Source organism: Juglans microcarpa x Juglans regia, chromosome 8D (assembly GCF_004785595.1).
Source record: "Juglans microcarpa x Juglans regia isolate MS1-56 chromosome 8D, Jm3101_v1.0, whole genome shotgun sequence".
NCBI lineage: Eukaryota > Viridiplantae > Streptophyta > Magnoliopsida > Fagales > Juglandaceae > Juglans > Juglans microcarpa x Juglans regia.
The window spans coordinates 28,454,790-28,480,280 of record NC_054608.1 but is presented as its reverse complement, the minus strand read 5'-3'; the positions used below and the strand labels follow the sequence as shown (position 1 = coordinate 28,480,280).

Sequence of the window (25,491 nt, the reverse complement as noted above, 5' to 3'; positions counted from 1 at the left end):
ATTTTTATACAATTTTCACTTTTGTTAGAGCCATATCATAGTAATTTTATTCCTAATCACGTAATAAATATAGAAAACTAAGAACTAATCCACAAGGATATATTGAGTTAGATTTGTCAAGGAAATGGCTATTTTTCTTATCTCTCTCTTCCAAATAATCTAAAAATGTATGATATTTTTAACTTGTTGCTTTTCTTTTTTAAATTATGTAGACATTTATAATGCAACGTATTAGTTAGTATTATTGGAGATGAAAAAAATTCAAGATGAAGAACATCTCTCGTAATTGATAGGGCATACAATAGAATACGCAATCCAAAGAAAATTCTTTCACAACTTGCATTTTTGTTATAGGAGCATCATGATCGTGAGGAACGACATGGATATCTAGGCCTCAGAGTTGACCTATCGCAATTTTCCAGTAAACTATATAGCTTGAAGGTAATGCTAGATACAATTTTAGAATATGCAAGCCCAGAGCAATTCATTTGAAAAAAGTGGAATCCACCATAAAGAAGTATGTTTTTTCATGTGAGTCTCTTCACGATGCCTCACTTTTTTTTAGTTACAAGGAGTTTCAAGATTGTGTAAAGGTGAAGTTAGTATATCATTGGAGACTGATTGTAGAAAGCTTGATAATCAAAAGGTGAAATGCTTCTGATTAATGAAGATGATATAGAGAATGTATATCATATTGCAGATCTAGTCTGTGATAAGGAGAACAATAAGAGATGTTTTGTAAGGTAATGATAATGAGATCTTGCCATCAAGAAAAACTTGCTAGACTCCGAAAGGTGATTTGGGGAAAGACTAGTTGAGCACAAATATTTTCCACACTACTTAAATGATTTCTAAAAAGGTTTACATACTCATTATTGATGATGGCACCTTTGAAAACATGGTGAGGAAGTAGCTCAAAGGCTGCAAACGGGTAGTGAGATAATGGTAGATAGGAGGTATTTGGTTTCTCTTTCAATTGGATGTAAATATTTCGATAATGTTTAATGAAACATAGTATCTATAGATGCTTTTCACTTTTTGTTAGGCAAGCCTTGGTAGTACGATTAGAATTGTCTCATGATGGGCAAAAGAACACCTATTCCCATAGCACCAAAGGTGGTTTTGGTACCTCACATAGAAGAATTTGTTTCTATTCTAGTAACATGAAAGAAAATCAATCTCTTCTCTGTCTACATTGTCTAGATTCTTGGAGGAAGTAAAATGGAAGGCATGATGTATGCCTTAATGCCATGTGATAACAGTAAAAGGGTGGATAACAACTTACTAGCAGAGGTGCAACAGATATTGTTTGAGTTTGTTGATTTATGCCAAAAGATTTGCCTCATGGGTTGCCATTAATGAGAAGCATACAACACCAGATTGACTTGGTTCTAAGGTCCGATTTTACCAATTGGCCAACATATCGTCTTAGTCCGAAATAACTATTGGAGTTGTGGGAGAGGTTATATTCGTGAAAGCATGAGCTCATGTGTAGCTCCAACCCTATTGGTGTCAATGTAAGATGGCTCTTGGCACATACGCTTCGACAATAAAGGCAGTAAATGGTTTACAATGAAGTACAAATTCTCAACTCCTCTCTTGGACAACATGTTGTATTAGTTATCGAGTTCTAAGGTCTTTTTCAAAATTGACCTTAAAAGTGGATACTACCATATCCTAATATAGCCTACAAATGATTGGAAGAAAGAGTTCAAGATGTAGTATGGCCTTTACGAGTGGATGGTCATGCATTTTGACCTATCCACGCGCCCAAAACATTCATTAGGTTTACGCATCAACTTTTGTGGCCTTTTATAGGGAAGTTTGTAGTTTACTTCGACGACATTCTCATTTATAGTCTGACATGGAAAGCACATTTAGGGCACCTCAAAGCTGTTTTTGAAACGTCTTGCAAGGAGTGCTTAAATCTTAATCATAAAAGAGTTTGTTTTTATTACCACTGTTACTTTTCATTATTTTATTGTGTCTACTAATGATGTTCGTGTAGGTCAGTCAAAAGTAGTAGCAATTCTGGATTGGCCAACACCTAAGACCATCTATAGATTGGTGTCTTTCTACCATCAATTCATCCAAATTTTCATCATTGTGATTGATTCCATTACACTGCCTCAAGGGTTGTGCATTCTAATGGTCTAAAGAAGCAGAGACTAGTTTTCAACTCATGAAGTAAAAGATAATAGAAACATTAGTTTTGGCACTTCTCGATTTTGAGAAGTTCTTTGAGGTCAACTACGATGCTTTCGAAGTAGGCATTGGTGGTGTTGAGTCATGAGGGGCGTCCGATTGTGTTTCTGTAAGACGGATTACTCCATGTGTGACTTGGAGTTCTATGCCATTGTGTATACATTGAAGCATTGGCGACACTATTTGGTACAGTAAGAGTTCATCCTTATCACGAACCACAAGGTGATGTAGTACATCAATGGTCAACTTATATTGGGTTGGTGACATGCCAAGTGGGTTGCTAATCTGTAGGAATTTATGTTATCATTAAGGCAATAGGCAGGAGTCTGAATTGTGTTGCAAATGTTTTGAGTCGACGTGTGGTACTTCTCACTACCCATGAGGGCCAAAGTCTCACATTTCTGGCACCTTCAGCATTTTGTATGTAGATGATCCTTTATTCAGAAAGTTAGTTTTGGAAGTTACTATGGCTCACCATTGTGATTTTATTTTACTTAACAACCACTTGTTTCATGGCCTATTCTTGTGGATCCCAACTCATTTATTGAAAAAGTGAATTATACCAAAGCTAAATGGGGAGGGACACTTTGGACGAGACAAGGCCTTGGCCTTAGTATCAACAAATTATTATTTTCTCAAGTAGTGACGTGGCCCATTACATAGAGGGGTACTTCGTGTGTCAGAGGTCGAAGGGAGCTCTTTTATCAATGCTAGGTTCTACACTCCATTAACCATGCCTGATGGCCCATAATTCGATGTTAACATAGATTCATCTTGGGTTTGCTCCAAACCCAACAAGCCATAGATTCTATCATTGTGGTGGTTGATAGTTCTTTAAAATGACCAATTTTGTTGCTTGCAAATAGATCGTGGATGCTACACAAATTGCTCATACCTATTTTATAGAGGTTGTCTATCTCTTTCCTTTGCATGGAGTGACAGCCCTTACAAGGCATTCGTGGACCTATTACCTCATACTGATATACAAAATTTAGAGTAACTTCTGAAAGATCTTGTGGGTGAAGATAAGGGGGATAATATTAAATTTCAGTAGTGCCCACCACCCCAAACAAATGTTAGTGAAGACCCAACAATGCAACCATGTGAGGATTAATTGTTCAAGGACACAAGGCTCTTCAAGAGGGATTCTTTTAGGGTTTTGTACATGAAGAGCTAGGTCACTCCGTCATTTTTTAAAAGGATTTTAATTTATAAGAGTTTTATGGTTGAAGTTTTAGTGGACACAATATCAAAGGTAGTAAAAAAGGAGCCAATCTAATAAAATAACATGATGCTCTTTTGCATCCATGTGAGATGTGTCTTTGTATTATTTTTTGTGTTTTATCTTAGATTTTGAGAAAGTTGTAATGAGTAATTAATTATTAAATAAAAAATTAAAGATTTGAAATTAAAAAGTGTCTAAAATTTGAGTGATATTTAGAAAAAAAATTATGAGAAATTATGAGATGAGATCTCTTCCCAAACAACCCCTTAGTCTCGATCCGAAACATAATTTTTAATTTTTCTTCTTTTTAAAGATTGATCCCTTAAGATAGTGGCTTATTCTTCAATTTTTGTTCATAAAAATTTGTTATCTTCATAAGCAATAAACGAGCAATGCTAGATACAATGAACAATATTAGATACAAATATAGAGTCTACGAATTCCGTGCAATCCCTTTAGAAAATATAAGGTCTACCATAAAAAATTATGAAAGAAGTCACTTTTTTATGGTGGGCACACTTTTTTTAAAACGACCTTTAAGGAACTTGATCACCGTACACATTTGCTAATCATTTTAACTAACTAATTGACAAACTACTATTCCATTCATATAATGAAAAATAAAGATCATTCCTAATGTTAGATACAGTCTTTAAATGGGGACTGTAATACAAATTTAGACAATTTAATCTTTAAAATTTTTTAAAATTACAAAACTATCTATCTTAAAATGATATTTTTTCTCATTTAATAAAGGGCCTGTACATACAGTCCCTAAGTGGGGACTGCAAATAAAATTTCTCTTCTTAATTATATAAATAAATTAAATGATCTAATTTAAAGAAATATAGATACAATATTAAATTTTGATCTAAATAATTTATCTAAAAATATTATTAAATACTATAGACTATAGAGTCAAGTAATATTTTTAATATTTATCCGTTTTAAAAATTTTTAAAAAATAATATTTATAATCATAAAATGTGTAAGAATTACACACTCATTTTTTAAAAAATAAATAAATATAATTACTACATTAAAAAAAATAATTTTTTAATAATAAATTCATTAAAAAAATATTTTTTTAATAATAAATTCTACTCATTTTTAAAAGTAACACAGACACTTACGCAACTCATTTTCAATTCTACTAAATTGAAATCATTTTATTGGGTCGGAGAAAATCTTAATTGAATAAAATTACTTTGTTGCTCCATTCTTATCACTCCATTTAATTGCTAGTTAAATTTTTTTTTATTTAATAATTAAAAAAATGATTTTTAATGTATTGATATATTTTTTTTATTTTTTAAAAATATTTAAATATATTAAAAAAATAAAAAATAAAATTTATTGAATGGTACACTAACAGTAAGATTAGAGCGGCATAGTAGCACTACCTTAATTATATAAGTATTGGATAGGTTTGTTGCTTAACCGGACTGCAACACCTGTTGGACGTTGGTTCCTCGTTTTATTCCGACCGTCACAGCCACTCGCACACATCTCTCTCTCCATCGCCAAAAACAGGAAAAAGAACAGAACCCCAGAAAATTCCCTTATCCCTCTTTTTCATCATCTATATATTTGTTATCGCTTTCATTGTTTGGGAGACTCGGTTGCTGGCAGCGGCCGACGAACCGCCGCATTAAGACGTTGGGGATTTTGGGCTTCTGATCTCGCTCGGCGGAATCTCTCTTTTTTTCTTTCGGTGTGCTTGTGTTGTTCTTCGTCTAGGGTTATGTTTTGTTTCAATAACTTGCCCCGAGTTGGCTTTGTTGTACTATGTTCGATAGTCAGCTTGTGATATGAGACAACTCAATTTTGGACTTTGATCGATTGAATTTTTTTCTAGTTTTATGGTTCCAATTTGTTTGTAGCTTTCGATTTTGTTTGAACCCAGTACTGTAAAATGAACGATTATTTCATTTTTATGTGTTTTTCATTTCATTTTGTTTCTGATTTGATTTTCATTGGAGAAAAAAAGGAGAGAATATAAAGAAAAATCTGTGAGATATTATCTATAATTTGTTCGTAGCATCCCATTTTTTGTCGAAAAAGAAAAAAGAAATAGAAAAAAGGAAAAAAAATAAAGATAAAATTTGTGACAGTTTATATACAAAAATGGGAAGCCCTGGATTGATGAATCGCAATAATGGGCAAAGGTTAGGCATCACTGAACCAATTTCATTGGGTGGACCGACTGAGTACGATGTGATCAAGACCCGAGAACTCGAAAAGGTTCTCTTTGTGTATTCTAAGTTACATTTAGTTTGGCCAATTGCTTGGTTTTGAAATCTGGCTAATAAAATCTCTGAATTGTGGTCTATGTGTTGCTCAGTATTTGCAAGACGCTGGATTGTATGAGAATCAGGAAGAGGCTGTGAGTAGGGAGGAAGTGCTTGGAAGGCTTGACCAGGTTGAATGTCTAAGTTAGTTGTGCATTGATACACTGGTTATTTTTGTGGTGTGTATTGATTTTAAGTTTATGGAAATTGAGCTTGGTCAGATTGAGCCAGGGAGTGTGGTTTGGTTTTTTTTACTGCCTTTCCTTTGCTACATTTTCTTTGGGATTTCATGAGGGCATCTGTGAATTTGTGTTTCAGAATCAATGCTGATGCTGATGTTAAATATTGATGTAGATTGTAAAGATTTGGGTCAAAACAATTAGTCGATCGAGGGGGTTGAATGACCAACTCGTGCAAGAAGCAAACGCCAAGATTTTCACATTTGGTTCCTATCGGCTAGGGGTATGATACCCTGATTTCTATTTCAAAAATATTTTCCGTTTTGCTTTTAATGTTTTGTTATTCCTTGAATTATGGTTCATCCTACTTCCGGTTTTGTTTGTTTGTTTTTTATTTTTTAGGTGCATGGCCCTGGTGCAGATATCGACACGCTTTGTGTGGGACCTAGACATGCTACAAGAGAAGTGAGATCCGGTCTCATCTATTTATGGTGCAACTTACTTTTACTTTTTGTCTATGTGGCATTGTCTTATGGATTTAATACTGCTTAAATTGGCTGTAGGATGATTTCTTTGGCGAGCTATATAGAATGCTGTGTGAGATGCCAGAAGTAACAGAGTTGCACCCCGTGCCTGATGCTCATGTTCCGGTCATGAAATTTAAGTTCAGTGGAGTTTCCATAGACCTTCTGTACGCAAAACTGTCACTCTGGGTTATTCCTGAAGTAAGAACTGGATCCATCATGGCCACCCTCTTTTTTGCACTTGCTCCCTTTATTTAAGTTTTGGCTAACTGTTTTGTATCATTTGGGAAGTTGTGAATGTAAGGAAAATTGGAATATCTTAATTTTGTAGAAACCATACATCATGTGTATGGTTTGGCAAGCACGCCAACGTGGATTAGATTATGTAAGAGATATTCTAATTGGGCTTTTTGCCCATCAAGATCTCAATGTCATGGGGTTGCCATTTTATTAAGATCATGTAACTGAATGTAAGTTTGTGAGTACACCGAATGAAGTTAACCAGTGTCCTACCTCTCTGGCTCTAGAATTTCCCGAGCAACCAATCAATCCCTTTAGTAACTATTTCACAATCAATAGTATTTCTTTGCAAAATGTATGCTGTGCTAAGCAATAGGTCTTGTTTAGTAATACGCTTCTTAATTTTGATATAGCATTAGTTGTAACAGCCATGGTGTTTAAAACATTTCAGAAATATTGGATCTTCTACTCATGAGATGAGAAGAAGAATTGCTCATCCATATACCTAGGTTGCCTAAAGTAAAAAAAAAAAAAAAAGTTATATCCTTATTCCTTAATTGTGTGTGATACCACTTTTCTTTCTCTCTTCTGCTGGAAATAATATCTGGTGTTGAGATTTTGGTAGAGCCTCAATTAACACCTTAAATTTTGCATTTAAACCTATTGCCCTGAAGAGTGTGCTAAAATGAGTATTACTTGTAAACAATAGTTTGCATGCCTCATGTTCATTTGAAACTCCAAACCCTGTTGTTTTTTTCTAGAGGCTAGAGGCCAATGAAACTGTTATTTTCTTCTACTTAGAAGGATGGGTGGAGTTCTGGAGACTAGAATAGGGGCCTAACAATTGACAACTTTTCTGTAGTAGTACTGTGATTAATTCATAGCAAGGAAATGTTCATCTCATGTGCATGGGTTAAAGTTCTATCATGAAACTCTGGAAGAGAATGGACAGAATAACAGTTGTCTTTAGATGGCTGCTCCTTTTAAGATTGTGATTGAGTGTTGTTTGAAAGTCCATGAAGGCACTCAGGCAGGGCGGTGATTTCATCTTATAAGGGTGAAGGTAACCAGTATTTCAGAAGGCCCATTTGCAAAAGTTTCCCTTATTCTCAGGCCAACAAATCTGAGAGTAGATATTAATCTTTAGGTTATGTGGAGGGATGCAATAAATTAATATACATCTTCCTCAGGGTAGGATTGACTGGATGACCCTTGGGTGGATCCAAAGAAAACTAGCATATTTTGATTTTTGTGGTGCTTAAAAGTATATATCTATTGGCTTGTATGTATTTCTATCTTAAATATGTTATTCTATTGCAGGACCTGGATATATCGCAGGACTCAATACTACAGAATGCAGATGAACAGACAGTTCGTAGTCTCAATGGCTGTAGAGTCACCGACCAAATTTTGCGTTTGGTTCCAAATATTCAGGTGGCAGCCCTTGCTCTCCTAAATTTGTGTATCTGAGTTTCTATGTATGAAGTTTTCCATAGGATTTACCATCTCTAATTGCTTGCTTGTTTTCTGGAGTGCAGAATTTCCGTACAACTTTGAGGTGCATGAGGTTGTGGGCAAAATGTCGTGGTGTTTACTCAAATGTAGGGTGTGATTTGTTTTAGTCCTTATCTCTTACTATTCTTTCTCATTTATTGGAACATGACCCCTTAATGTGCAGGTTTCAGGATTTCTTGGTGGTATAAACTGGGCATTGCTGGTTGCTCGCATATGCCAACTATATCCCAATGCACTGCCGAATATGTTAGTTTCTCGATTCTTTAGGGTCTATACTCAGTGGCGGTGGCCAAATCCAGTAATGCTCTGTGCCATTGAAGAAGGATCTCTTGGACTTCAAGTTTGGGATCCTAGAAGAAATCCTAAAGACAGGTTCCATTTGATGCCTATAATAACTCCTGCTTACCCTTGCATGAACTCTAGCTACAATGTGTCGTCAAGTACTTTGCGTATTATGTCGGAGGAGTTTCAGAGGGGTAGTGATATTTGTGAGGTATGGTTCAATGAATTGATTTGTGTTATATTTCTCCTCAATTCTGGGGACATGTAGGTTAGGCAGTAATTGCTTCACAGTAATTTATGTATTGATATGATTATGTGCACACACAAGCACCTAGTTGCTTATTGTGTTTTAGTTGACCTCCTAGTTTAATCAACTTACTCATAAAGTTATTATTTTATTGTTAGCTTTACTACTTTTGGAATTTGAGGTTGGCTAGTGCTTGCAGGCTATGGAGACAAGCAAGGCAGATTGGGATACACTTTTTGAGCCCTATCCATTCTTCGAAGCATATAAAAATTACCTACAAATAGACGTTACTGCAGCAAATGCTGATGATCTAAGAAAATGGAAAGGCTGGGTTGAGTCTCGCCTCCGCCAGCTAACATTGAAGGTGTAAACTCTATTTTTCATAGTTTGCTATTTCCAGATGTATACTTTTTGCTCTTTTATCCTGTTGCTTTCAGTGTATAGATTCCTTATGCAGCCTATTTTTTGTAATTCAGATTGAGAGGCATACTTATAACATGCTTCAGTGCCACCCACACCCAGGAGATTTTTCAGACAGGTCTAGAGCTTTCCATTGCTGCTACTTCATGGGTTTGCAGCGAAAACAAGGAGTTCCAGTGAACGAAGGTGAACAATTTGATATAAGGTTAACCGTTGAGGAATTTAAACACAATGTAAACATGTACTCATTGTGGAAGCTTGGGATGGAGATCCGCGTATCTCATGTAAAACGCAGGAATATACCCAACTTTGTATTTCCTGGTGGGATCCGACCCTCTCGCCCATCAAAAGTAACTTGGGACAGTAGGAGGAGTTTAGAACTGAAAGTTTCTGGACGCGCTCAAGATTCCGGTGAAGGTAAAACAGTTTCAAATGGATCAGATAATGAAAGGAAGAGAGAGCGTGTGGATGATAGTTTTGAGACTAACCTGGGAAATGCCAAGCGCTTAGCTGTGCCGCCATCTATTGGGGAAGTTCACGAGGGTAGCCCTCCTTTGAGCACTCTTAACTCATCTTCCATTAAAGGTGATGATGTGGATATCCACAGGTTAGAGGAATCCGGGGGAGAGAAATCTGAGAATAATATACCAGACAGCTTGAGAAATGTGAAAAATCTAGTGGAGGTTTCTTTTCAAAATGTTGAAGCTAATGGATCGGTGGGATGCAATCCACACAACAAAATTCAAGCTGCTGCGACCGTTGATGCAACAAGCTCTGGAGAAGCAGAGAAGCTGGCAATTGAGAAGATAACGTCTGGTCCATATCTATCCCATCAACCTTATTCAGAAGAACTTGATGAGCTTGAAGATGATTTGGAATATAGAGATCAAGATAAAGGTATTAGGGGAAACATCAAAGGTGGTCCTGTGGAGTCTTCATCAGCAAATGCAGCAGTAGCAGTGCAAGTAACCTCTAGCAATGGATCTGCTTCTTCCAGTGATGTATATTCTAATGGAAACTTAGAAGAGCTTGAGGTATTGTTTGCTAACTTTGTAACTTTTTGTTGCTTCCATGGATGTATCTATTGTGTTCTCCTTGTAGATCCTTATTTCTATTTTGTCTACACGTGCTGTTTGTCGATATTGGAAATGGGTGAAACATGCTCATTGAATGCTTGACCTCAAGGGTAGTACGTACATACATATATATTTATTTATTTATTTAGCACACGCACACATTTAAGTACTTGGAAAAAGTAGAACTTTATAATTGAGCTTATGGTAACTTGGATGAAAATGATTTGCTTGTCCTTGTAGTGTTTGAAAGGCTTAAGTTCTCCATAATATCCGAATTCATTACGATTTGCCCAAATATTGTTTATACAAAAGAGCAGTTTTTGTATGCTCTGAAAGAACGATAAGTGAAATGATAACCTTTTTAAAATTTGATTTTGGTTTTCAGTCAGCAGCTTTCTGGTTTCAAATATTAGTAGATATAGGTATTATTCCAATTTCCATTAACTAGCATTAACCAAACAAGCTGCACTAGGTTATTTCTGGCTTCTTTTGATGTGGAGTCCCCACTGTTGTATAAATTATTTAGTCTGGTAACTGTTGCTTTAGTTTGACTAATCTAGCCATTACTCTTAAGGTATGTTCCTTTATGTTAAATAACCAGTGCAGCATTTCTGACGGTGTTTACCATTTTTCTTTTGCTTGTTTTCATTTTTTCCCCTCTGCAAAGCCCACTGAACTTGTGGCGCCATTGTCAAATGTGACTCATGCACCTGTGATACAGTCGAAGCCACTAATCAGGTATCTATCTTTCTTTCAAAGCGATCAATATTTATGAGAAAATTGATGAGAATGTTTTGGTTGTAAACTGGAAATGATTTTTGTCTGTTTATTTTTTTTCTGTAACTTTATTTAACTTCAAGATAAAGTGAGTGCAGTAGTAGTAGTGCTTTGGGGTATTTGATGCAGCCTCTTCTTTACTGTGACTTGTATATTTTTATGCTCTAATTTGCAGGATGAGTTTCACTTCCTTACCAAAAGCTACCGGCAAAACCTCATAAAAGGGTCTGGAGCCAAGCCGGTGTGATGCAGTTATTCGGATGTTGTATGTATATTAGAACATTGTAATAATAATTAAATTGTTCAAAACAAAGTCTCTTTTCACATTTATGTGTACATGAAAATATCAACTTTTCCGGAGAGAAGACTATGAAAGCCTATTTAGCTGAGAAGTTTATGATTCAGCTATCCCTGGACTTGGTTTGGATAAATTTCTTCCTTGTTTGGTTGTTGTTTTTTCCCCCATATACCGTACAGATCGAGGGTTTTCTCACTCTATGAAGATCTTTGCTTTGCCTTAGTATATTAAATATCTTTTTAATAGTAATGAAATATCTTTTTAATAGTAATGAAATGGTTTGAGTTAATATGTTTTATTGAATTTTGAAAAAGAAGATAAAAAAAGTTGAATAAAATTTTATAAAGGTAAAAAATTGTTTTAATATTATTTTTGTTTTGAAATTTGAAAAAGTAATATTGTTTTTTGTATTTTGGTTGTAATGATTAGGTAATGACTAGATGAAAAAGTTGAAGATTTGAAATTGAAAAATGGTTTGTGTTTAAGTGATGTTTAAGAATGAAATATCTGAAAATACTTTAGATATGTTGTGTTGTCAAACGAGACCATATGGCAGGATTGGGGTCTTAGGTGAGATATAAAATTCTCATCTGATCTCATTTAATCTCATTTCATCTTATTCTCAAACATAATTCAAATATAAAATTTTCAAATTAATCATTATAACTTTTTCAAAATAATCATTACAAATTTTCTAAATTTTTAAATAAAAAATAAAAAATAATTCTAACTTTTTCAATTCTCAAACAAAAATAATATTATAAAATAATATTATTACAATATTTTAATTTTATAATATTTTTTATTTAACTTTCTCTCTCTTTTTCAAAATCTAAAAAATACTCAACTTAAAATACACATCTCTTTCCTCAAACAAGCCCTGTTATTGTTCAAGATTTTTGTGCAAATGAAACATTTTCCGAAAAAATCTCTTTATGTGTAGGCGGCTTTCTCATATAGATGAATCCTATCGCTCAATTTCTTTCTGGGATAGTTATCCCTACCATTTTCATCACACTAATAGGATCCTGACTGCAACCCAAAATATAGGAACATAACATTAATCTCGTTTGGTTACACAAACTATCTAATTTAATCTTATCTAATTATTATAATTTTTTTAAATTTTCACACAAAATATAATTAACAATTCAATTTTTTCAAATTTAAAAAAAAATAATATTATAATAACATTTTATTCAACATTCAACTCTCATCTCATCTCTATAACAAAACGAGGCATTTTTAGAATAATTTACAAAGAATTCTTAAAATCTTAAAGATGCCTTTTCTTTTAAATTAAATGATCAAAATCTTGTCAACTCAATATTTATCACATGTAAAAAGGAATAAAACTATAAAAAAAAATTGAGAATATTTTTGAAAGGTAAACATTGAGATGGCAATTTAAGAGATGTCTAATGTCTATGGGCATATAATCTCAACCCCAAAATTAGTTATAAACAAAGTAATAAACCTCAAAATTTGGGTTGGTTCCAGAAAAGGGGATGTTGCTTCTTAAAAAAAAAAAAAAAAAAAAAAAGACAACTCGATCTGTGTTTGACTTTTGCCACTAGTTGCAGCTGCTTGTCATGATTCTACTGATCTCTTTGCTCTTTGCCCCTGCACCGTGAGAGAGAGGGCTCGGAGAGAGAAAGAATGGAAGAGGAGCAATTGGACTATGTTCTGGTACCTTCGGGTCTATTGTTGTTCGGATTATACCATCTCTGGCTTATCTTTACCATCCTCCACTCTCCCAAACGAACCGTCATTGGCATCAATGCTGAGTCTCGCCACCATTGGGTCTTCTCCGTGATGACTGTTAAGCTCCTCTTCTTCATCATCCTCTCTCTCTCTCTCTCTCTCTCTCTCTCTCTCTCTCTCTTTCTGTGTATATACTTAAAAGTTTTATCTGTAGTTGTGGTCATGATGCTATCTATTTCTCTGTATTCACATTATAAAACCATCAGGATTATGACATATCATGTCTTGCGTGCTTGGGCTTCGCCTAGATTTCTACTACTGAAATTATTAGTCATCAAAAGGGATTATGGAATATCGTTGGGGCTTTGATTCTAAAGGTTTTTTTTGAGCTTTCGGTACAATTTTTGTTGCACCACATAGGCACTGTTCAAGATGCTGATGGAATCGAAGACACAAAAAACTTGTTTGAGAGCTCTATTTGATAGATTGTGACCCTAATGATACTTCCCAAGTCTTTACACGATAGTTGGGTCATACTTTACTTGTATAGTTCAACTAAGACAAAAAGTTGAAAGAAATTTTGGGTCATATCGGGGAGACCCGTTGTGGCTAGTGGCTACCAAAGGGAGTAGATGTTTGGGTTTTTACCTTTTTTTTTTGTCCTCACCGTGGGCTATGATTCAGATTTAATGGTTTCTCTGGTTGGGGAGAGAGTTTTGTTTAGGTTCAAAGATAGGCTGGTAAGCATAGGAGTTAAACACGATATTGTTTTTGTGAAACTGAGAACATTTAGAAAAATTGATAAATGTATCCTGCTAGTGCAAGACTTATGATCAGTCTCCAGAGCAGTACTTCTTCGCTTTTGTTGGCTAATGTCATATGCTCCACAGTGACTTCCAAATGAGGTTTTTTGTTGCCTTCCAAGTCATAAAGGGAGTGTGCCTGTTAATTTAATGTGCTCATGTTGGAAGTCAAACGCAATTGTTGCACATTAAGAAGAAACATTAACTGGACAGTGATACATTTGGCAAAATAATTCCACATAGAAGCTTAAGAAAAATTGTTAATAAACAGAGATGGAACCAGAAATATTTAGCTTTCTAGGGTCTACCTTAGAAAAAAAAAATACAGATTTTAATCAACTTTCTAGATTTTATAAATTTTTTTCCTAGCTCCGCCCCTGTTAACAAAGGTGGGAATCAATCCTAGCTGCAGCTGTAGCCAGCAGGAATTTCAGAAGGATATTGAATTTAAAGACAAAAAGAGAGGCAAGCTCCATTTGACCAATCTGATATAAGAATTTCTTTTCCAATGAAAAAGTATTTTAGATGAGACTTCAAAGGAGTTTAACCGAGCTATAAATGGATTTCCTGGCCAAAGGTGGATGGAAAACTTAGAAAGAAAAAAAAATATTATAGTCTTGGATGCTAATTGTAGCTGGTAGAAAGAGACTAATTTCGAATGCAGTTCTGTTAACCCAATTTGTACTATTTTTTCCCTATATATTTCAAAAGATTTCAAGATAGACCATTTGAGATGCAATTGCCTTCTGAAGCTAGGTAAGTTGGGATTAGCTTCTTAATGGCTCTCAGATATGCTTGGCAACTTCGGAGGCAATATGTGAATGCTAAGAATTCATCTTGGCATAAAGTTTTAATCATGTGTAAATCGGAGGATGACAGGAATCTCATGTGAAAATGATGTCTTAGGAGTTTTGGATCCTTCTTGAAGTTTTTTTTTTTTTTTTTTTATCTGATCATACCATTGTAGTGGTGACACTAAAGGTGAATTTTGATTGAAATCTGCTTGAGGTTTTATAACTGAGTGCAGTCATGTTCTCAGATGGATAATTTACAACAGAAATCACTTGTGGATCACATAAAGTGCTTCTCAATTTCAATCCAATGATTCTGATATTAAATTCCAATGTTTATCTGAAAGCTGGCATTAATAAGTGCTTGTATTCTAGATAACTTCTGTAAGAATGGATGTTAGCATTTAAGTAGTAGCGGTCCTGCACTTTCAAGAAGTGACTCCACTGCATTCATTTCAGGACCCCGTAAAGAATGGTGTTTTGGCAGTTCAAACAATTCGCAACAACATAATGGCATCTACATTGTTAGCGACAACAGCAATTACTCTCAGTTCACTAATCAGTGTTTATGTCAGTAGCACATCAAAGTCTAGCAACACATCTTCACAGCTGGTTTATGGCAATAAGACTTCTATGATCTCTTCAGTCAAGTACTTTTGTATCTTGCTTTGTTTCCTTCTTGCGTTCCTTTTCAATGTGCAGTCTATTAGATACTATGCCCATGTTAGCTTCTTGGCTACCACGCCTGCTTGGAGTGATAATAAAGAGTCTATTGAGTACATCGTGAGAAATTTGAATCGTGGAAGCCTCTTTTGGTCCCTTGGATTGCGAGCATTCTACCTTTCATTCCCTCTGTTCCTCTGGATATTTGGTCCCATACCCATGTTTGCTTGTTGTTGCTTACTGTCACTTCTTCTATATTTCTTGGACACCACTACCAGTTTTACACGGAATCTTCACTGTCATTCACTCAAACAAGTTACCAAGAGCAACGACATGGATTCAGCTGTTTAATCATTGTAAGTTCAGATGGAAACTACATGATACTGTTATAATATGTAATCTCTTCTGAAAATTTAAGAACTTCTGTAGTGGATATAACATGTCTAAGTGTTTGGGTTCTTACTTTGAATTGCATGGCTTGCATTAGTACTTTGAATTGTTTGGTTAACAGTTTGGAACTTTTATTCATGCCTGCAAGTATAAGGGTCAAAGTGATACATTTTTGTCTAAGGAACAAAAGAATTTTGGAGATGAGAGTATTTGTGAAACTTATATGCTTTTGGAAGCATTTTTCTCTTTTCTTTCTCTGTTCAAGGAAAACTTTCAAGGATCGTGTATGAATCCTTATTGCCATGCCAGACTTTATTTTTGCCTGTGGAAGGACATGCTAGTACTGATATTGGGTGGTGTTAGTCATATCGTCATGAATTTTACAGTAGCTTTAATAATTGAGGTATTTATCTATATTTATTATAAGAACATCTACAGATGTTAAATTATAAATTTTTTAATTGAAGTATTCTTGTGAGGTCCAAATGATCACCTTTGACTGGTTTATACATTATATTTAGGGCTAAAAGGAATGCATCTTACAATATATCGACACGGACAAAAAGTATTTTGGAACTATGAACTATGGAATGCTATGCTTTTTTTAGTCCATGGATGCAATTAAAGTACAAGCTCAGAAAATTTCATGATGTACTATTCTAACTAGTCTTATGTTTAATCAATTGGGTTCTTCAAATATCTGCCTGGAAGAGTTGCTGCCTGATGGCAAATCTAGACTGGTTACTAAGCTGCTGCTTTGGAGCTCATTGCCTGTTCTTCTGTCTTATCAGTGTAGTAATACAGAAGAAACATTGTAGGCGAAATTGAAGTGTGTTCGAGGTCATCTCTTCAAGTATGTATAGCCACTGATGAACTTTAGAGTGCCTTAAGTTTTATGCTTTGCTAAAAATGCTATCTTGATGTTCTGCTTTTTATTTTGCTTCTAGTCCTTTCTCAGAATCTCAATCATATTATTCAGCAGCTTCTATTCATTCATTACAACAGAAATGTGAGAGCGCCGTGTTATTCTTGCCCATGTTATAGCGCCATCTAGCAAACGACCTATATGCTTTATTTCATGTCATGCATTGTTTTTCGTCTCCTCCAGGACCATAAATAATTTGAAAAAAGATATTTACAACCGTGAATTGTGCAACCAACTCACGGCTATATTAAACTCATCGGTCTAGTGTTTGAAGCTGTAACCAATTCTGCTTATTAGTGTTTATTTTGGTACAATACAAGAGTTCATTTTCGTGTTTATTTTGGTACAATACAAGAGTTCATTTTCGTTTCGGATTTCATGAAAAAGGAACGTTTTAGAAAATAAATGAATTGAATTGAGTGAAAAAAATATCAAATGGATTCGAAAAAATCGCAGCCGTGAATGGAAACAAAGAAATGAAAAATAAATAAACTTGTTTAGAGTACATTACTTCTATAATAACATTATTACTATAGATCTTGGCTATTCATCATTCTCACCCACAACACATCACACTTTTTTTTTTAATTTATTTTGGTTCTATTTTTCTTAAACTAATTGAATTCTTCTATTTATTATCCATACACCACATATTTAGTAAGAGAAAAAAAAAATTTGTAGTGTGTGAGGATGATGAATAGAATTTTTGGTTCTGGTTTTACTTCGTTTGGATTCAAAAATGAGTTAAGATGAGCTGTAAATAGTAATGAGATGGATTGTGAATAGTAATAAGATTTATGAGTTAAAGTTGATGAATAGTAATGAATAGTAATGAGATGAGTTGTGAATCTAAACGAGAAAACTGCATTTCGGCGATCGATTATCTACACATGCCCCACCATGCAACTCCCCAGGTGCTGATCTACTAGTACAAAATGGAATCATAGCGAAAATCTCGGTGTGTGATCCTCATGCACAGCTTGTCTCGCGCATCCATCGCATAAAATTGCATTAGAAGGATATACGTGTCGTACCAGTTGTTTTGCCAGCCTCCAAGATTTTTTAGATTTATCCCACCCCATCTCACTACCACATGCACGTGAAGTGTCACGATAATTATCTATTACTACTTTTATGGAAGAGGCTTTAATGAAAGTCATTTTCTCTCAAAGAGAAGTGCTACTAGAATTGTCACCTAACTATAATGGTAGAAGTACGTGCATTTGATGATTTTTGTTGATAAAGTTGGAATTTTATTTTCAAGCTACAACCAAACTAAATTTTATTTTATTTCCATCGCTTCCATTGGACACTGTCATAAGTATAGTGAGATGAGAGGATTTTAAATGAATTAAATAAAATATTATTAGAATATTATTTTTTAATATTATTATTATTTTAGGATTAATTGAATTGTTTAATATATTTTATAGAGTATTGTCAAAATTGTCCCCACTTAATGAAGTTATTTTACCACTTTACCCTTATTTTGTAACAAGATTAACTGAAATCGCATTGTATAAAGGAAAACTCCGTAAAGAGGAACTCATTCAAAAAAGTAATAATATTTTCATTCTTGGAGGTTCTGATCCTCGAAGATCAAATTGTGTGTTCTTGTTCTTGGTTGTTTTTCTTTCTTGAATTCCTAGAAAGCTAGTAACAAGTGGCATTAGAGCAATTGAGAAATTGGATTTTTTTTTCCCTTTTTGGAGAAGCTATGGCTGAAGAAACTCGTTTTAAAGATTTGGAGAAGATTGTTCTTAGGTTAAGTCAAAATCAAGAACAAGAAGAAAAGAGAGTGGTGGAGTCTCTTTTGTGAACATTTTAGGACAATAAACTGCAATGCACCACCAACATCTATCGTCTCTAACGGTGGAAACACAGTTTGCATAGCTGTGCAAACTGTAAAAAAAAAACCATCATTTAAGACGGCTCTCTCTTCGTAGGGAATGGGTGGGGATTAAGTTTTTGATCTCAAAAGTTGATATATTTTTTACTTTTGCACTGTGTTTATTGTAATTGGGTGTTTGCTGGGATGCCACACCTCATTCTCATGTATCTTGATTTCTTTATGTTAATGAAATGTTGTTTGATTAGAAAAAATGACATTACTATATGTGTAACACCCTGCTCCTTCTTTCTGACGTTAAGCAAATTCTGAGAACGAAATTTATTTAAGGAGGAGAGAATGTAGCAGCCCGCTCCTTCCTTCTGATGTAAACAAATTCTACTGCGAGCCTTGTTATGTGTGCCAAACCTCAATAACGTGTTTCTAAAGATATTATGTGATTTCTAAAGTATGCCCAATGTTTTAAATGTATTAAAAATATTTATACGGGGTATTTCTAATGTTATTGAACTAAACTTGATTTTAAATAAGACAATTATAATATTTTTGAAAATCTTCAAAAATATTATAATTTTCAGAAATCATTTTTAATATCAATTATTAAAAAGATTTCAATTATTTAAAATATTATGAGATTTTAATTATATTGAAAAATCTAATTAATTAAATGGTTTTATTCTTCTAAAGATATTAAATAAGACTTCATCATTTTATTAATGATGAATAAATATTAATTTATAAACTAAAGTTTAGTTTAAATAATATTCTACCATAATTACTCTCAGTGCTTTTAATTAAGTTAATGTTTACGCATTTTTAAATCAGTGTTTTAATCCTCTACCGTTTGATCGTTTTGAAGATCCCAAGATAAAGGGTTAGGATTAAAACCCAGACACTCTCTCTTTCTCCCTCACTTTTCCCTTCTCTCTCTCTCTCCTCCCTCGCCCCTTGAGCCCGACGAAAACCCCCTCCCTCTCACTCGATTCTCTTCTCCTCCAACCCAATGCCGTCGCACGCCGTCCAGTCTCACCATCACCGCCAATGTCTTCTCCTCATGCCGGCGAGCATCTTCCCACCACCGGTGAACCCCATGCAACCCTCTCTCTCCTCCTACGGTAGCCCCAACCGAAATGGGTTTCACCCATTATCTCTTCCCTGCGCCGTCGTACATGGCCAACCACGACCACCGAGCACCACCATGGGCTCCCCCTGACCTCCTCCTTCCTCCTCCGTTTGACCCGAAGTAGGTAGCTCTTTCCTCAGCCGCACGGAGCTCCTCCAACACATGGGTTCTCCATACCCACGGCTGAGCTCCGCCTCCCACGACCACCGCACCACCATCAAAGGCTTCCCCTCCCACCGACGACCTCTCCTAGCCACCCCCATGTCCAGTAGAGCCACCTAGCTCCCCCACTCTCTCTCACTCTCTCATGGACTCTCCTTCCACCTCACAACTAGATCCGCCGTGGTGCCGCCTCCACCTCGCCACCATAGCTCCACTAGCAACTTCCTGAGCCCTTCCATGGCTAGCCACGACCACCCAAGCTACCTCCTCTATTTTCAATGCCTTGAGACCCACAGCCTAAACGCCTCCATGAGCCACCGTATCTCTGACGTGTGCCACATCGGCACCACCACAAGACCGCCACCCCAGGACCACGACCCAACCCTCCTATGCATAGATCTACACCCGTAGCCATCTTTAAGGACCCAAACCGCCATTGTACGTGGGTTAGCTGCCACGTATGACCCTTCTAACGTCATCAGCCTATGACGGTCAGTGAACAATGCACGGGTCAACCCCGACGATGGTATAACCCTCTATCCCTCGTTATTTATGTTAGTTCGTTGGTTAGGTTGTGGACTGTGCTGTTAGTAATTGTGATGTGCCATGTAGTGAAGTGTTGGACATAGCTGTGTTGTATAATGTGTAGTGTTGTGGATTGTGCTGTGAAGTGTGGTTGTGAAGTATGTGCTGTAGTGATGATGTGGCGTCGTGTGGATTGGGAAGAGAGTAAACGTAAAGTGTACTCTTGTGGCGTAGTGTGGAATAAGGAGAGTATATGTAAAATATACCTCCTGGTATAAGGTGGAATGGGAAGAGTACACGTGGAGTGTACTTTGTGAGGCGTGGAGTGTGTGAATGGAGTGTACTCCATGTGGTAAAGTGATGCACCACATGGCGGGTATGCCATAGTGGTGATGGGTCGTAGCGTGTATGGAGGGAGTACACGTGGAGAGTACTCCATGAGGTGAAGTGACACACCGTGTGGCGTGTCGCAGAGCTAAGGATAGTTGTGTGGTTGATGGGCATAGAATGTGGTGAGTAGTGTCGAGAACTATGGAACAGTGTCCCGAAGTAGCTATGATGTGGCATGTAGTCTAAGGTGACAAGTGTCACCGTGATTGACTTATGGCTAAGAGTATGTATGAAGTGGCAGAACAAGTGTAAGAGTGCGTAGCGGAAGCATGACTGGTGAATGTCACAAAGTGACATGGTTACTGGCAGTCGTGCTTGTGATGGGTGAGGAGTTAGTGTAAGAATGACGTAATAAGAACGTGACGAAATGTCACGATGTGACAAGAGTACGTGAGGGACCGTACTCACGATAAGTTAGGAGTTAGCGTAGAAATGACGTAGCGGGATGTCAGGTGACGTGACATAGTCACGGTGTAGCTTGGGAGTAGTCTCGAGCTATATGACGTGACGTAAGGCATAGTTGTGAATAGAGTATTGTTGTGTTAAGTGTTAGAATGAACTATCAAAAAGGACGGGTAGAATGAAGAGTCATGCTAACCGAGTTAAGAGAAGATTGGTATCGGAGTATGGCACTTGTCCCTATGAGCATGTGATCAACGTGTTATATGTTGGTCTTAGGTGATGGAGGGGTAAGGTCAACGTGTTATATGTTGGTCTTAGGTGATGGAGGGGTAAGGTATATGTGTAATCTGGCGAGACACGTGTTCCGGACGGATTCACCATATATAAGGGGTAGTCTGTTCTAAACACAGGCATACGGTGCTTAAGTCTTAGAGTCGGCTTAGAGTCGTGTAACGTGTATGGATGAGAATGAGGATTTAGTGTGAGCTCAGATGCATGAAGGTAGTGACGGGTGTATTATCTAGGATTGGGATGCGTGACTCCGTTGGTCCGAATCATGCATCGAAATGTGGTCAATAGGAAGAGTAAGATGAAAGTCTTAGTGTCTTAATTCTAAGGTGAATCATGATTTTACTTTAGTGGATGGGCACTTGAGGTAAGACCTTGAGTTTGGAAGATGTAGTGACCATAAGTGGATCTTGAAGGTTTTAACATAGTAAAAGGCACGTAAGAGTACGGGATAGAAGGAGAGTGTTCTAAGTGAATTGTAGTTTATGTCTTTTAAGTTTAGTTGCTTATACATTAGATAGAGAATGACGTCAAGGTTATGTGTATGCATGCAGGTTGCTATTTGACACGCACATGAACGAACTACATGATATGAAAGTAGCATGGAGTTTAAGTAAGTATTATGTTCATACTCTTCTAGAGTTTTCTAAAATATATGAAATGAAAACGAAAATGAAATACTTTTACTTTACGATGCCTTACGAAACAGCACGAAATATATTTTACGAAAAATATGTTAAGTATAGGTGTTCAAAGGTATACGAATGTACGGCCCTCCTTCGCAGCCCCTTTTTACGCACCCAAAAGTATTAATTGTACGCATGTGAATGGATGACTATACGCAGTATCTATTGTATGTATTTTTCACGAAAAGAAATGTTGAGGTTGATGCATGATGCTTTAACTGATGCTTTGAATGACGCGAAGAAAATATGATGTTTTAAAAGGTCCCTATGAACTATGTTTTAAGGATGTCATGAACCAATGTTTTATGGATGCCATGAAAGACGATATTTAAGTCCATGTTTTTAAATGACATTTTCCATGAATGAATTGTTAAATGAAAGATAGAGCTGAAATAAACTGAAAAGAAAGGATTGAACTGAAAGAAATGACTGAACGTTTAATGTATGAAAATACATAATGACTACAAGAATGAATGAAAAGGGTACTAAAGGATTGGGCAGATTGCAATGGCGTCTTGCTGATTTGAAGCCGAAGACCCACACGAGGAAGACGACGGTGTCGAATGGGTGAGCACAGATCCATTTGAAGACCACAACACCATGCAAGTAAATGATATGAGAGAAACAACATCACGAAGCAAGCCGAAGACGAGATCGATGGAAGCTTTTAACCAGAGCACCAAAGCGGGAATCCATTTCCTTACAAAATAGAATTTTGTTTAGTTTTTCATTTTTTTTATAATAAATATCAGATGGCGTGGCATTATGTCATGTCAGCCGTTTACGCACCGTTTGCATGGGTCGACTGTACATAGCAGTTTTGTAAAATTTATTGGTTAAATATTAAAACAGTTTCATTGATTTGTCTTCTTTTGGACAATTCATATACTCTATTCTCCGAACTTTTTATTCAACGTACTTTCAACTTTGATCAAATTTGTTACTCTATGAGTAAACTATTATGAATCAATTAAAATTTCACTTAATGAGAAATATTACAGTAATAAAAAAATCTCATAAAAATAAATTTACAAACTAACGTCAATTTATATGATATGTTAGATCTATTTTATAGTAAAAATAATTTTATAATTTAACATATCACATCAAATCATGTCACTTTATTGGTTTACTTTTGTAGAATCTCTTTTGTCACGTAATCATTTTTAAAAAAGTGAGTAAATATAAAATTCACATGAAAAAAATTAATTTTTTAATAGTAAACCTTACTCTTTTTCAAAATGATTGCAGACATTTGCGTACTTTATGATTGCAAATATCATTTCTCTCCCATTTGTACAAATTTTCCTCCAACAAATAGCTTTGCATGGAAGATTCTTTGTTATTGGATAGTGGGTCGTTTTGAAAATAAGTGATTTTAGATATAGTTATAGATTGTGCAAGCCGCGCACTTCTTTTGAAAAATAGTGAGGTCAATTATTAAATAATTAATTTTTTCATGTGACTCTCATATTTGTTTATTTTTTCTAAAAATAGTACATAACGTTTACGCGCTTTATAACTGTAAATATCATTTCTTTAAAATAAATAATAAAGTTTATTTATTTTATTAAATTTAAACTTTTAAAATAAATAATTTCACATCACTCGTTAGAAGGGGCCACCTTGCAACTCGACTACAAACGGGGTATGGTGATTGCACTGATTGGGGTCCCCTCACTACCCACCTAGTCTTGCACGTGGGAGGGTTGAAAGCAAAGAAGCAATTTTACTCTTTTCCTTAAAAATATTACATTATTTTGCTTTGATTTATTTTAGTTTTGCTTTTTTTTTTTGAAAAGTATTTTAGTTTTGCTTTTGATTTTAATTTCAAAAGGGATTCTAGCATAGCCAAAATTATACATGGTAAGTGACCTTATTTAAAGTCATATTTACCTTTACCTTTCGTTAAATATATAAGATAAATGATATTTACAATCTTAGAATATATAATTTATGCGCATTTTTTATTAAAAAAAGGGAATAAATTTAAGATTCATATAATTTTTCTTTTAATAGTGGATTTTGCTTTTTTTCAAATGGAATAACTGTGACTTGAATATTCTAAAACTGTATTTAATATGCTCAATTTGTAAAAGAGACTGACATATAGATGACTTTTTTTTTATGAAAACTTATGTTGAATAAAATAATTCAGAATAAAACAATCTCAAAACGTGTTGCCAAAAGACAAATAGTGATGCAATTTTTTTTTTAGAAATTATTTATTGGAGTGCACGGAGAAATCTCTAAAATTATTGCCAAAAGACAAGTACTTAAGGTTACAATTTTTTTAAAAAAATATAAATTCTAAATTCACATAAATTTTACAAAAGTAAGATTTATAAATTAACGTGATTAGATGTGATATGTTATATATATTTTATGATAAAATGAGTTTTGCAATCTATTGCGTTATATATAGTAATATTAATTTATAAATTTATTTTTATAAAATATTTTTATAAATAAAAAATAATAACTTTCCCCTATGTGATCCACCCACAACGGACCGACAGGAAGAAACCAATGGTTCTACAGAGAGTAATAATTTCGTACCATTTGCACATTTCAACGGGTAAAGTTGTTATTTTATATTAAAAAAAATTATGTAATCAATTATATTAGTAAAATACATAATAAATATATAAAAATAACTGTACATAAAATTTTTATTTATTTTAATATCAACTAATGTCATAACCTCAATTTTTTAAAATACTAATTTTTATTTAAGTTCCTAATTTTGCATACAACTTTGTAAATATATTATTAGTCCAAAAGAAATGCGAGTCTTTACTTACCCCAAAGAAATAAATGCGAGTCTTTGATACATTACGTGTAAACTATTTTTAATTTTTTCCTACAAGCGATGTTTGAGAGTATGAGAATCCAATAGCCAAAAGGTTATATACTTTAGATCTAAAAACTGTTAGATACAGTTGTCCTAACATTACATACAATCATAGAGTATGCAAGTATCAATCGTTTTGAAAAAGAGTGAAATCTAATATTTAAAAATTATTTTTTTTATATAAATCCTGTATTTATTTATTTTTTTAAAATGACTACACTTCGATTACGTACTCGTAACTATAACTATCATTTCTAAGAGTTTATGCAGGACTTGCATTGTTTAAAATTGCAAATATATTTCTCATTTTACTCATTTGAAGATTCATAGGCAAGGATATAAAGTCTGGTCTTGGGAAAAATCTATTTTGTGTCTATAAATAATTAGGATTTTCTACTTTTCATCACGAACTATTAAAATTAATAATTTCACTCTTTAAGCTATCAAAAAAATGATATTTTGCATTCTCATTTATTTTTGCCCGTTAAGATAGATAAAAAAAACTAAGTAACATATAAACATAACACAATATTGATGGTCGAATTTGAAAGATTGTTGCAAAGTATTAATTTTGGATAGTTTTAAGGATGTGATATTATCAGTTTTTATAAATTTTCCCACAAGTTTATACATAGCAGAGTACGAGAGGTTAATTTG

At 34.8% G+C, this 25,491-nt stretch overlaps 2 protein-coding genes across 6 annotated transcripts; both read left to right on the top strand.

Annotated features, from left to right (window-relative positions):
• Positions 1-4,839: 4,839 nt before the first annotated feature.
• LOC121242761 (nuclear poly(A) polymerase 1) lies at positions 4,840-11,385 on the top strand. Its single transcript, XM_041140711.1, has 12 exons — positions 4,840-5,674; positions 5,775-5,852; positions 6,076-6,183; positions 6,303-6,365; positions 6,464-6,625; positions 7,985-8,098; positions 8,203-8,265; positions 8,343-8,672; positions 8,908-9,072; positions 9,185-10,162; positions 10,872-10,942; positions 11,157-11,385. The coding sequence occupies exons 1-12, from the start codon at positions 5,558-5,560 to the stop codon at positions 11,200-11,202; spliced, it is 2,295 nt and encodes a 764-aa protein (XP_040996645.1). The 5' UTR covers positions 4,840-5,557; the 3' UTR covers positions 11,203-11,385.
• Positions 11,386-12,746: 1,361 nt separating this feature from the next.
• LOC121243254 lies at positions 12,747-16,660 on the top strand. 5 transcript variants are annotated; one of them, XM_041141352.1, is made up of 3 exons: positions 12,747-13,100; positions 15,037-15,596; positions 16,422-16,660. In XM_041141352.1, the coding sequence occupies exons 1-2, from the start codon at positions 12,939-12,941 to the stop codon at positions 15,589-15,591; spliced, it is 717 nt and encodes a 238-aa protein (XP_040997286.1). In that variant the 5' UTR covers positions 12,747-12,938; the 3' UTR covers positions 15,592-15,596; positions 16,422-16,660. The 5 variants fall into 5 exon arrangements, with proteins under 5 accessions (XP_040997286.1, XP_040997290.1, XP_040997288.1 ...); XM_041141356.1 differs by having other exon boundaries at positions 12,804-13,100; positions 15,037-15,227; XM_041141354.1 differs by having other exon boundaries at positions 12,812-13,100; positions 16,427-16,660.
• Positions 16,661-25,491: the final 8,831 nt, after the last annotated feature.